At 34.1% G+C, this 12,605-nt stretch overlaps 1 protein-coding gene across 5 annotated transcripts in view; it reads left to right on the plus strand.

Annotated features, from left to right (window-relative positions):
• The window catches only part of DPP10 (dipeptidyl peptidase like 10), a 1,405,070-nt gene that overhangs the window by 1,247,794 nt on the left and 144,671 nt on the right, over window positions 1–12,605 (plus strand). For all 5 annotated transcript variants that reach the window (XM_063790352.1, XM_515752.7, XM_003309203.5 and 2 more), the window contains 2 exons: window positions 11,433–11,485; window positions 11,585–11,666. In XM_063790352.1, coding sequence (XP_063646422.1) covers window positions 11,433–11,485; window positions 11,585–11,666 — 135 coding nt within the window. The remainder of the gene's footprint in view (window positions 1–11,432; window positions 11,486–11,584; window positions 11,667–12,605) is intronic.

The raw sequence follows: 12,605 nt of genomic DNA on the forward strand, positions 1-12,605 counted from the left end.
CTTGGGACTTGGTGCCCTACTTTCCAGCTGCTCCTGCCATGCTAAAAGGGGCCACGGCACAGCTCTGGCCATTGCTTCAGGTGCAAGCATCCAGTCTTGGCAGCTTGCCTTGCACATGATGTTAGTCCTGCAGGTGTTCATAAGATAAGAATTGAGGTTTGGGAACCTCTGCCTAGATTTCAGAGGATGTATGGGAACACCTGGATGTCCAGCAGAAGTCTACTGCAGGGGTGCAGTCCTCATGGAGAACCTCTACTAGGGCAATGCAGAAGGAAAATGTGGCGTTGGAGCCCTACACAGAGTCCCCACTAGGGCATTGCCCAGTGGAGCTGTGAGAAGAGGGCCACTGTCCTCCAGACCCCAGAATGTTACATCCACTGACAGCTTGCACTGTGCACCTGGAAAAGCTGCAGGCACTCAACACCAGCCCATGAAAGCATCTGACTGGGGGCTCTACTCTACAAAGCCACAGTGGGTGGAGATGCCCAAGGTTGTGGGAGCCCACCTCTTGCATCAGCATGCCCTGGATGTGGGCCATGGAGTCAAAACAGATCATTTTGGAACTTTAAGGTTTAATGAATGCCCTCTTGGATTTTGGACTTGCATGGAGCCTGGAGCCCCTTTGTTCTGGCCAGTTTCTCCCATTTGAAATAGTTGTATTTACCCAGTGCCTATACCCCCATTGTATCTAGGAAGTAACTAATTTGCTTTTGATTTTACAGGCTTATAGGCAGAAGGGACTTGCCTTGTCTCAGATGAGACTTTGGACTGTGGAATTTTGAGTTAATGCTTGAATGAGTTAAGACTTTGGAGGACTGTTGGAAGGGCATGATTGTGTTTTAAAATGTGAGGATATGAGATGTGGGGGGTGCATGGGTGGAATGATATGATTTGACTGTGTCTCCCACCCAAATCTTGTCTTGAATTGTAGTTCCCATAATCCCTACATGTCATAGGAGGGACCTGATGGGAGGTAATTGAATCATGGGAGCAGTTACCTTCATGCTGTTCTCATGATAGTAAGTTCTCAGGAGATCTGATGGTTTTATAGATGGTTTCACCCCCTTTGCTCAGCACTCTTCTCTCTTTCTGACTTGTGAAAGACATGTTTGCTTCCCTTTCCACCATGTTTGTAAGTTTCCTGAGGCCTTCCCAGCCATTTGGAGCTGTGAGTCAATTAAACCTCTTTTCTTTGTAAATTACCAAGTCTCAGATATTTCTTCATAGAAGTGTGAGAATGAATAGTATGGAATCATTGTAAGTGTCCATCACCAGCTGAATGAATTAAAAAATTGTGGTATAAATATACAAGGGAATAATATGCAGCCATTACAAAATAATAAAATTCTGTTATTTGCATCAACATGGATAAACCTGGAAGACATTATATTAAGTGGAATAAATTAGGCACAAAAAGATAAATACCATGTGTATCACTTGTATGTGGGAACAAAAACATTTAGCTCACAGAAGTAAAGAGAAGAACTGTGGTTATTAGAGGCTTGAAAATGTAGGAGTAAGAGAAGATAGAAAGAGGTTTCATAAAGGATATAAAATTATAGCTAGAAAAAAGAAGGAGTCCTAGAATTCTATACTACCTTGGGCAACTATAGTTAACAATAATTTAATATATATTTTCAAAAATCCTAAAGAGAGAATTTTGAATGGTCACAACACAAAGAAATAATAAATGTTTTAGGTGATGAGTATGCTAATTACACAGATTTAATCATTACATATTATATACATGTATAAAAATATCACATTGTATTCCCCAAAATATGTACAATTTTATGTCACTCAAAAATTTTAAAATTTTCTAAACGACAAGAATATTTTAAAGATTTCTAAGTAAAAAGTTTTAAAACATTTTTAAATAAAATTTTTATTCAACAATATTTAATATGCTTCTCAGTTTAACTAGAACTTAATAAGAATAAGATGTTTTAAGTAGTCAATATTTAGAGTGTGTATATGTAAACAAAATATGAAAATGTATTAATATTCTTTACGATTAAATGTGTTTTAAAGGTGCAATATAATCCTTGTAAGGAAAAGGCAAACAAATAAATAAGTCCACAATAGACCAGTAAAAGACAAATTATGTATAGAATGTAAGTATAACATTCAAATAAAGAAAAATGACAAATTACAGAACAAATTGCATTGAGCAAATTTCTGGTTACTTGGGGAATAAAAAACAAAACTGGATGTATACCTCACACCATAAATAAAAAATAATTATTGCTTTATTGAAGAGATAATAAATTTTAAAAGTACTAGAAGAAAAAAGTGTGTGAGAACTTACAATGTTAAGCTAGTGAAGCTACTTTTGGCATGATACTTAAGTATGAGACCACAAAGGAACTAACTTTTAGAATAAACATATAAAGTTTAAAAAATTATCTATGGAAAACACACAAAATGAAAACACAGATGCTAAATAGGGTAAAATGTTTACTGCATACATAAAAACAAAGTTATAATCTGTCATATAAAAAGAGCTTTTAGAGATCAATAAGAAAAAGATGAATGAATTCCCAAGAACAAACAGGAAAAAGACACTGATATATAAGTTATGAATGAAGAAACACAAGTGATTACAGCTTGTGACAGGATATTCAAGCTCAATCATAAACTACAAGTCTAAATGATTTGTTGTTGTTGCTGCTGTCATTGTCATTGTTTTTCCTTGAAATAATTTAAATTACCTCAATGGTAACATGATTTTATTGTGACATTGAACAAAGAGAGAGATGCTTGTGTAGCATGTAGGACTATAAATTGTTTTTAGCCTTAGTAAAAAATGACTGGTAATAGGAATCAAAATGTAAAATGTGCATATCTTCTGATCTACACATTTTACTTTTGAGAATATATCCTAAGCATATGCAAAATATGTAATAAAAGTAATTTTAGAGTTTTCTATGGTATATGGAAAATATGAACAATCTAAATAGCTATTAATAGGTAAATATATTATCATACTTTCTTGAAATTTATATTTATTACCATTTTTCTAATATTTAAAAAATCATTTAACACAGGTATGTTAATTATGTTTGAGGGTATAGTGTTATGCAAAGTTACAAATACAAAGTCAATACAACTCATTTTAAGGATTTTCCATCTCTGCTTGGTAGTAAAACTTTTATGGAATAAGTTAACAAGTTGCAGTTGAAATAGATTTGAGCTTTTCTGGTTGTAATCTCTTGGGCTTAGCCTCAGGTAATAACCAAAAAATTTCCATATATTTTTGTCCTTTAATCCTCATAATAAAACATTTGGATATATATTATTTTCTCTATTCCCTTGATGAGTGAATTGTGGTTTTTTCCCCTTTCTTTCTTTTCCTTCCTTCCTCCCTTCCTACCTTCCTTCCTTCCTTCCTTTCCTTTCCTTACTTTCCTTCCTTCCTTTCTCTCTCTCTCTTTCTCTTTCTCCTTCTCTCTTTCTTTCTTTCTTTCTTTCTTTCTCTTTCTCTCTTTCTTTCTTTCTTTCTTTCTTTCTCTTTCTTTCTTTCTTTCTTTCTTTCTTTCCCTCCTTCCTTCCTTCCTTCCTTCCTTCCTTCTTTCTTTCTCTTTCTTTCTTTTTCTTTTTTCTTGTAAACTGCTAAGGAAAACACAAGCTAAGATTTGATCCTATTGAAATGAAGACAACCTTTTCTCCAAAGCTGCTTGGAAATGAAATGACCGCTTTTCTAAGTCATGGTTTATTCAGTTAACAAGGGCTTGTAATTTCCTGTGTGTTGAAACAATAATTTTCATCCTTACAATTCTAGTTCCAGCACTAAATGGAAGCTAGGTTGGGAGTTTGGCTCTCTGTCCTATTGCAATATATTTATTTCTGCATGGATATGATAGAGAGAAAACTAGTTTATAGCTAGTGAGACAATGTTTAAACTTATTTCGCTATAAATGAAAAATCGCTTGTACTACTTTCAGTAATTGATTTTAAATGCCATTCAGGTTATCAAACCAGATATTTTCAAATGATGATAAGTAGAAAGTAGTTTAATGCCAACTGATGTGGAAGTTGCTTATTTGCGTTAATTAATGAGGAGAGGTCTGGTCCATGAAAATATTGTATTACAAACAGTAGCATTGTCAATGAGGCTGTTAGTTTACTCAAGAGTGTAGTATGGTGAAAGTTACATGTTAAATATCAATTACTGAAAAATGGAACATCTTTGAAAAGGAATTTTGCACTATAGAAAACGTCTCAGGAACTCTAAGAGCAATTCTAAGAGCAATTTAAAGAAGATTTTTCTATAATATAATAAGCTTATTTATATAACAGGGAATATATCAGAAAATGATTTATTCTGCTTGCTCAAAGATCTCCTTTGGGGTAATAAAGTATAATCTTCTGGTATTAGCTGCTATTAATACATAGGCCAGTTGAATTATATCCTAGGCAGAATAGCCCTACAAGCAATTGAAAAATGTTGTCCAGGTGATTTTTGGTATGCTTTTAATATTTGAGTCATCAGCCATCCATTGTCTAAAGTAAAATAAATATATCAAATAAAAACGTGTACTTCATTCATCTCATTAGGTTGTCAGCATTTACAGTCAGAGAGTATTTCTGAAAGTATTGTATTTCAGTTCAGAGGGAATACACTATAAATTATAAAATTGCTGACACAGTATCTAATTCTTTTCCACTGTGATGCCTGCTAGACCCAAATAAACCAAAGAAAAGTATAAATAGTACTTTATTATACATCTTGTGTGGGGACCGCATCATGCTGCCTATAACAGAATGACCAAATTGGTTTTGTGATGGTCAGTTTTGTTTTCTTTTTAATTAGCAAGTTTATTTTTATGTTTTATAGATTTTGTCATAAATACAGCCTAATTAACACCTATAAACTGTGACATATCTAGACTATGCAATATTGTTTACTGAAAAAGAGATGAACTATCAAGGCATGAAAACACATGGATGAAATGTATGTGCATATTACTAAGTGAAAAAAGCCAATTTGAAAAGTCTGCATACTGGATAATTCCAACTATATGGCATTCTGGGAAATGCAAAATTGTGGAGACAGTAAAAAAATTTAGCATTTGCTAGGGATTAGGATGGAAGAAGGGATGAACTCGTGGAACACACAGAATTTTGGGGGGCAATGAAACTATGCTGTGTGATACCGTAATCATGAAGGTGAATCATTATATACTCATCATAACTCACGGAATATACAACATCAAGAGTAAACCCTAGTGTAAATTATGGACTCTGGGTGACAATGGCGTGTTGATATACGTTTATTGATTGTAACATGAGTACCACTCTGGTAGGGGATATTGATAGTGGAGAGGCTGTGTGTGTGTGGAGGCAGAGGTATGTGAGTACTCTCTGTAACTTCCACTCTATTTTGCTGTGAACCTAAAAGTGCTCTAAATGTGTCTATTTTTAAAACATAAAATAAAAATAAAAAACCTGAATTTTATATTCTTAATCTTCATACTTTTAGTCTCACCACCTTAAGTATTTTACTGTTTGCCACTTACCAAAATGGTGGTGCAATTGAAGAATGCTACGTGATTCCTCTATGTTGTATCATAGTAAAGTCATGCTTGCATTTTTTTCTTTCTTATCGTAGTAGAAAAGACATGGATTTCAGAATCTGTAAGATCTTAGTTCCAATTCTAGTTATACTAGCTGTGTATAAACTTATTTCGGTATAAATAAAAAATCGCTTGTACTACTGTCAGTAATTGATTTTAAATGCCATCCAAACCTGAAGGATAGAAAATATCCTTTTAAGGTTATAAATCTATCCAAACCTGAAGGATAGATAATATCTTTTTAAGGTTATAGTGAACATTAAGTAAGAAATATTTTGAAGTAGTTTAAAATACTAATAAATATTAAGTATACTTTTAATACTCATATATATTTTCCTTTTCAATCAATACTTGTTTTTCGATGTTCACAAAGCTTTTGTTAAAAGGGCAATGTTTTAAAAATATTTCTGTAGAGCTGTAGTTTATCGTTGTGTGAATCATATTACAACACTAGAGTCTCCTAGCTCATAGCTAGGAGCTAGTTAGTTCTTAACTGTGTGAAGAAGATAAATCTTTTGAAACGACAAAGTCACGACTCACTCATCTTAAAAGGTATCTCATTATCCTAGAACAAACTTGGCATCATTGTATTACTGACTTCCAAGAGAAACCAATCCCATTTTGCCTGTATTGTCTTTCCTCTTACCGGCATTTTTTAATAAATGCTGTTGACACAGTAGCTTGCTTTGTCACAGTTCAGTTTTCCTAACTGTTTGATTCCATGGCAAATCCATAATCCTATTTTAAATATTCTCCAGGCCATGAAAATGAATGCTATTTATATCAATTCGGCTGTTCAACTGCAGTGCAGAAAAAGCTTTTGTATCCAGAGATACAAGCCTCTGGTTCAAGCATAAATTACTGGGGTACACTGCTCTTTTTTCTTTTAAGCGTAACTCTCCTTGACATGAATCCCCATAGATGTCTTAGGTAATAACTGATATTCCAAGAAAAAAAATTGTGAAAAACAGTTAAAGGAAAAGACAATTTACATTTTTAATCTGATATATCAGATCATGTTTCCAAAATGAAATCTCTCTTAACTCTGGTAATCAATTAATTCATACATATTTCCATCAATAGATCTTTGAATAGTGGCTTAATTGGTCTTTTGGAAATGAATCATTTGCAAAGCTAGAGTCGTGCTTCATGTACTAGCTCCCTGAAAGGTAGTGTGCAGAGAGATTAAATCACAAAATGGATTGTAATCAGGCAGATCTCCGTTCAGATTGTGACTGTTTCCTACTTAAACTTTCAGTTTTAAAATTGAACTTGGCAGAGCTTATTTTATGAAGTATGAATAATATTTACTTCTTGAGGTTGATTTAAATATTAAGTAATATAACATATGTAAAGCACTATGCAGAATCTGGTATGTAGCGAAAGCTAAATTCGAGTTATTATTATATGCAGGACTATCAAGTTTGACACACTAGCTGTATTTTTCTAAACTATATAAATCACTTCGACTAAGTCAACTAGTATATTTTCTATGATGTACTCATAAAACCAAAAAGATTAATCATTTCTTGGAAAGCTTATGAACTTATAATATGCAGTCCTAATTGAACCATGACCTAAAACAGAGTATTCCATACCAATGTAATATTTCTTGGCCTTGTTGCACCGAATGGAACATAAGCTCCATGGGGACAGAGATTACATTTATTTTGGTCTTTGTATTTTGCAAGTTACCTCATTTATGAACTTGCACATAATTAGTATTCAATAGTTACATAATTAGTATTCAATAGTCATTTATAAACTGACAACATAGAAAAGTAAATACAAGTTATCAACTGACACTCTTATTTATCTTATTTTAAAGAACTTTATTATGATAATCTTTTTAAAAATAGTAGTTATTGTGGTGCCCGTATCAAAGATATTAACAGAAATTTGTTAAATAAATGAATGTAGTTAATTTTCATTTACAGAGCATGAATGCCAGAATTTGGATAACTTCTGTACCTTCCTTGTGTTCAAATTCTGGCAGGACTAAAATATGTCTGTTTTTCCTTTCTTCCAATAATATCTCATGCCATGTTTATATAATTAATACAGTAGATTATTATCCATAAATTACATATATGCAAATTCAACTACATGCTAAAGTTAACTTGTGCCCCACAAATCTACTCCTGGGTCTTTCACAGTCATTCATAGACATATGCAGAATAGCAGAACAATTGAGTTGCTTGTTGTCTACTTTCCTAGCTAAGGTTGAATGAGGTAACACTGTGCCTTCCTGTTTCAGCTCTTTTACTGTAAACAATTATCGTTTTGAGGGTCTACTTAGTGACATGTTTTTCACATTTTTGTGCTTTCTGTTGGTCATGTTCCTGTTTAAAATCACTTCCCACCACTCACTTCTGCCCCCAAGCATAGTGATGAAGAGTTGTCCTGTCTTCCTTAGTGCAAGAATGCTGTGATTTGCCTTATGGAGCAAACACATGTGTTAGATAAGCCTCATTCAAGGATGAGTTATAGTGTTGTTGGCCATGAGTTCAATGTTAATGAATCATTTAAAATAAGGTGTCTTTAAACAGAAACAAATATGAAGTAGGTTATAGGTTAAAAGGTTCATGAAAATGTTGTGACCAGAGGCTCACAGGAACCTGATCCTGTATTTCTCCTAGGAGCAATGATTCAGTAGTTGCTAATTCAGTGTTTATGCTGAGAATACAGGTAAAAACAACTGCAAACAATGAAAATTGTCTATACCACTTGTAGTAGTCAACTCTTAGTAATCAAACTCTTCTTAGGGTTCACAGTATAATATAGAGATGATGGGTACCAGATTGGATTACATGATCTTTTGATGTTTTCTGAGTCTCCTAATATTTTCTTGATGGGATTGAATGATTGGATATCTTAAGGCCAGCTTCCAGAAATAAGCTGATCAAGTTTTGATATGGTATATTGGAATTCTATCCACTCCCACTGCCTTTTCCATAACTATTCACACTCTAATAAGCAGTGGAACATCATTTGCAGAGATGGGATGAATAGGTAATTTTTGGCTATGAAATTTGCTTGTCCCCAGAGGTCTCTCAGATGCTCAGTTTGGCTTTCACTGTGCAGCAGTCAATCATTACAGGAAAAACTGTTACTCTTCCTAATCTTAAGTAACTTTGATTTTACCCTCCCATCATGAAATAAGACCTACTTAGCCATATGGAAGGGGAGTTTAAGATAAAGGAAAATGAGGAATGTTAAAAAAGAGTAGAAATGTTATCCAAGGAAGGAGAGAGAAAGAGATGCAGATTAGCACAGGGTGAATTTAGACCAGAATGCCTTAATACAGATGTTCAGTAAAGCTAAATCTAATTCTCATTGAAAATCCCCCCTCCCGTTAAAATATCTCCAACACTATGTCAAGAAAGAGAGAAAGAGAGAAAGAAACTTCTTCTTCCAACCTTGTTCAAGATTTTGCCCTCCCCCATACTCTTTATTCTGTTGTGGGCAAGGAATGTGATTTTTCTTATTGAAAGTTAAAAAACAGGAAGTATTTGAGATCTGCTGGGAACACACACACACATGCATAAAAAGATAGTGAATTTGGAGGAAAGTGTTCTAAACTCAGAGTAAAGGGCTAGGTTCTAATTATCTGCAGATGGCAAATTGCTGGCTTTGTAGGATGGATGGATAGATAGATAGATAGATAGATAGATAGATAGATAGAAAGATAGATAGATATGGATGAGGCCCAAGCCTATAATATGTTACTTCATTCTGCTGTGGGTTTGCAGACAAGTCTAGTTTAACTTCTTTATTGCAGTCTTCACCTCAACACACTTACTGCAAGAGACAATATTATTATCAGGCTAAGAACTACAGAACAGAAGGTGGATTTATATATTCCCTTCTCCAGTCACACCATTTGAAGACATATAAGTCCTCTGGATTTACAATTAGAGAACGACCAGCAACCTCTATAAAAAATAGTACAGAAAGAGACCAAGATTCAATAATTATACCCAGTTAGGCCTCAGTGTCTGCTTTGCCTAAAATGATAATGCCCAGCAACTTTTTCTCTTTAGATGTGTGCCTAAAAGCCAGGTACAGTGTGGTAGGTGACTCAAAGATAGGATGAATACCCTCTTTCCCCCCACGATATCATGACATATTTGTCTTCTTTGAAGACCCAGAACTCACTTGGCAGTTTGCTTTGGCAGCAGAGCTTTCTGAGAGAGAGAAAAAAAAGAGAGAGAGAGAGAGAAAAAAGTATTGACAGAAGTGGTCACATTTCTCATCTTTTTGTCAGCTCTGGTAGTAAATTCAACATTTAAATTTGTAGTAAGTATGGAACTTTATAGAACACAATGTAAATGTCAAAGTAGACACCAGGAAAAATTATTTTTGCTTCTACAACCCTATCACAAAGGCAATCTCAGATTTAATAGTTATTCCAAAAGGAGCGGGAGTATAAAGCTTCATTGTAAAACACAATACTCTAACAAATGGTGGAAGGCTTGCAATTTCATTGCAAAGAGAGAACATAGCACTTCTTTGCCAAATATGTGGCAAATCATATTTAATTGAAGCTATTATTCCAGTGAGAAGAAATAACAATTTGACTTCTAGGGAGTTTTAATTGACAGTATTATAATATTTGTGCAATGTACATCCACTATAAGAATAAAAGAAGCTTTTACAATTGCATACTGAAAAATGAAAGTATCAATAAAATTTCTGTAAATTCTGGAAATAATAATATCACAATATAGCTAGCTAAAGAACAGTTTTCTTCACTAGATTCACATAGCTTAGAGAAAAATAATTTCCACAGAAATATACTCATCATCTCTTTCCCTAACCCATCTTTTGTAATTTTCCTAATTTCCTCTGTATTCCACTATTTCATCATCTCATTATTAAGAAGCAAAACGTAGAGGCATTTTTGCATTATGCACTACAGTCTTTTGTTTGAAATTTAGTGGGTCATGAGTTCTGCAGTCCTTGGGAAGATAGTCTTTTTAAAAAAATGGGGATTTTTAGATATTACATACTTGTAGCCGTCTGCTTAATATGTCATTTTCAACCATTACTATGAAGGTGTGGAGAGGGTTATCTCACTTCGACTTCACCAACAAACACTTCAACATGCATTAGTTTTTTTCCTATCAGAACCATCACTCAAGAAATACCAGTTGAATGCATATAAACATGGCACTGTGCTAGGTAATGTGGAGGATGCAAAGGTAATAGACACCTGTATCTGACAACATTCTAGTAGGAAAAGGAGACTTACACAAAATGTTCATATAGTTTCACTACAGAGTGAGGTGTCCTAAGAGTCATGCAGGAAACTGTGCGAGATGGATTTCAATAGAAGAAATCAATATGAGCTCCATACGGGGGCTTTATTATAAGGGGTAGAATTCTCACCTCAGTTAAGGTAGAATGTCCTTGGGGGAAAAGCAAAAAAAGTTCAGGACACACAGGGAGAATCCATCTAATTTGAAGTATAGACGATGTAAAGAGAGGGAGTGGGTGATAAGTTTAGAAAAACATGTAAAAGCCAAAATAACAAAATTATTTAACATCAGATGAGGCAATTTGAACTTTATTTTACAGGCAATAGGGCATTAGTGAAAAATTTGAACAAGAAAGTAACATAATCACAATTATACTCAGGATAGAGTGGATTAAATAAGCAATGGAATTGATATTAGAAAGAAAAATTAGGCATAAGGCACAGAGAGGGTGATAAACTTCTGAGCTAGAATATTTTATATTTTCATTTCTGCCTAACACCAATTCTTGGATTACCTGGATGTTACTAAGAATATATATACATATATTCACGTTAAGATAAAGCTATGGTCAATAATGTTTCTTTTTTAATTTCAGATTTTTCATTATTCATATACTGCTTCGTATGTGATTTACAACATACACACTAGGTAAGTTCTTTGATTTTCTAGTTTTCATGAGCAATTGTGTTACTAAATTGTTTGTGTAGTATCAGTTTGTTCATGTAAAAATATTCACATTTTTTCAAGGGAAGTTTGGGAGTTAAATCCTCCAGAAGTAGAGGACTCCGTCTTGCAGTACGCGGCCTGGGGTGTCCAAGGGCAGCAGCTGGTAAGCGCAGGCATTGGTATGCACTGAACACTGCCAATCATGGTTTTATGGAAGATGTTAACTGAAACTTTGGAAAAACCATAGGAAGACTTGTCCTACAAAACTTTATGTTTCCCTAAGTCCTTTATATCTTTTATCTAATAGTCCAACTTAAGAATACATTAAATGATACTAGTATTATTTTATCAGTTAATAAAGACAAAAGTTTATTAAGTAATATATGATTAAACTGCTGGTTTATAATGAAACCTAGAAGAGATTCAAGGTTACTAGGACCTTGTACTGCATAATTTCCGTTACATAATATTGTCAGTTTTCATGAAAAATTCAAAATAAAGATTATTTTTTCTTAAAGCATTGTTCAGGGTAAAAATTTAGACAGAATTATTTAATATTCCCTTAAGAGAGGATTTTTACTTTTATTTTTATTTTGAAATTATTACAAACTCAAAAAGATAATTATTGATGTATAAAGCAGTTTGAGCAATTATATATATATGTGTGTGCGTGTTTATTTTAGGCAAAGTCTTGCTCTGTCATCCAGGCTGGAGTGAGATCTCAGCTCACTGCAACCTCTGCCTCCCAGGTTTAAGCAATTCTTGTGCTTCAGCCTCCCTAGTACTTGGGATTACAGGCACATGCTACCAGCTCTGGCTAGCTTTTATATTTTTAGTAGAGACGGGGTTTTACCATGTTGGCCAGGCTGATCTCAAACTCCTGACCTCAAGCGATCCACCCACCTAGGCCTCCCAAAGTGATGGGATTACAGACATGAGCCAGTGAGCCCCGCCTGCAATATTATATTCTTGTACATATCGCATGGTGACCATGTAAAGCCTTTCTCAAGGGAATATTGCTCAGGGAGTAGTATTGCTTACTATCCTGTGCATGCTCAGATGTACTGAGCATCCTCAAACTGATTTCTAGGTTATTTGTTAA

Source organism: Pan troglodytes, chromosome 13, assembly GCF_028858775.2.
Source record: "Pan troglodytes isolate AG18354 chromosome 13, NHGRI_mPanTro3-v2.0_pri, whole genome shotgun sequence".
Lineage (NCBI taxonomy): Eukaryota > Metazoa > Chordata > Mammalia > Primates > Hominidae > Pan > Pan troglodytes.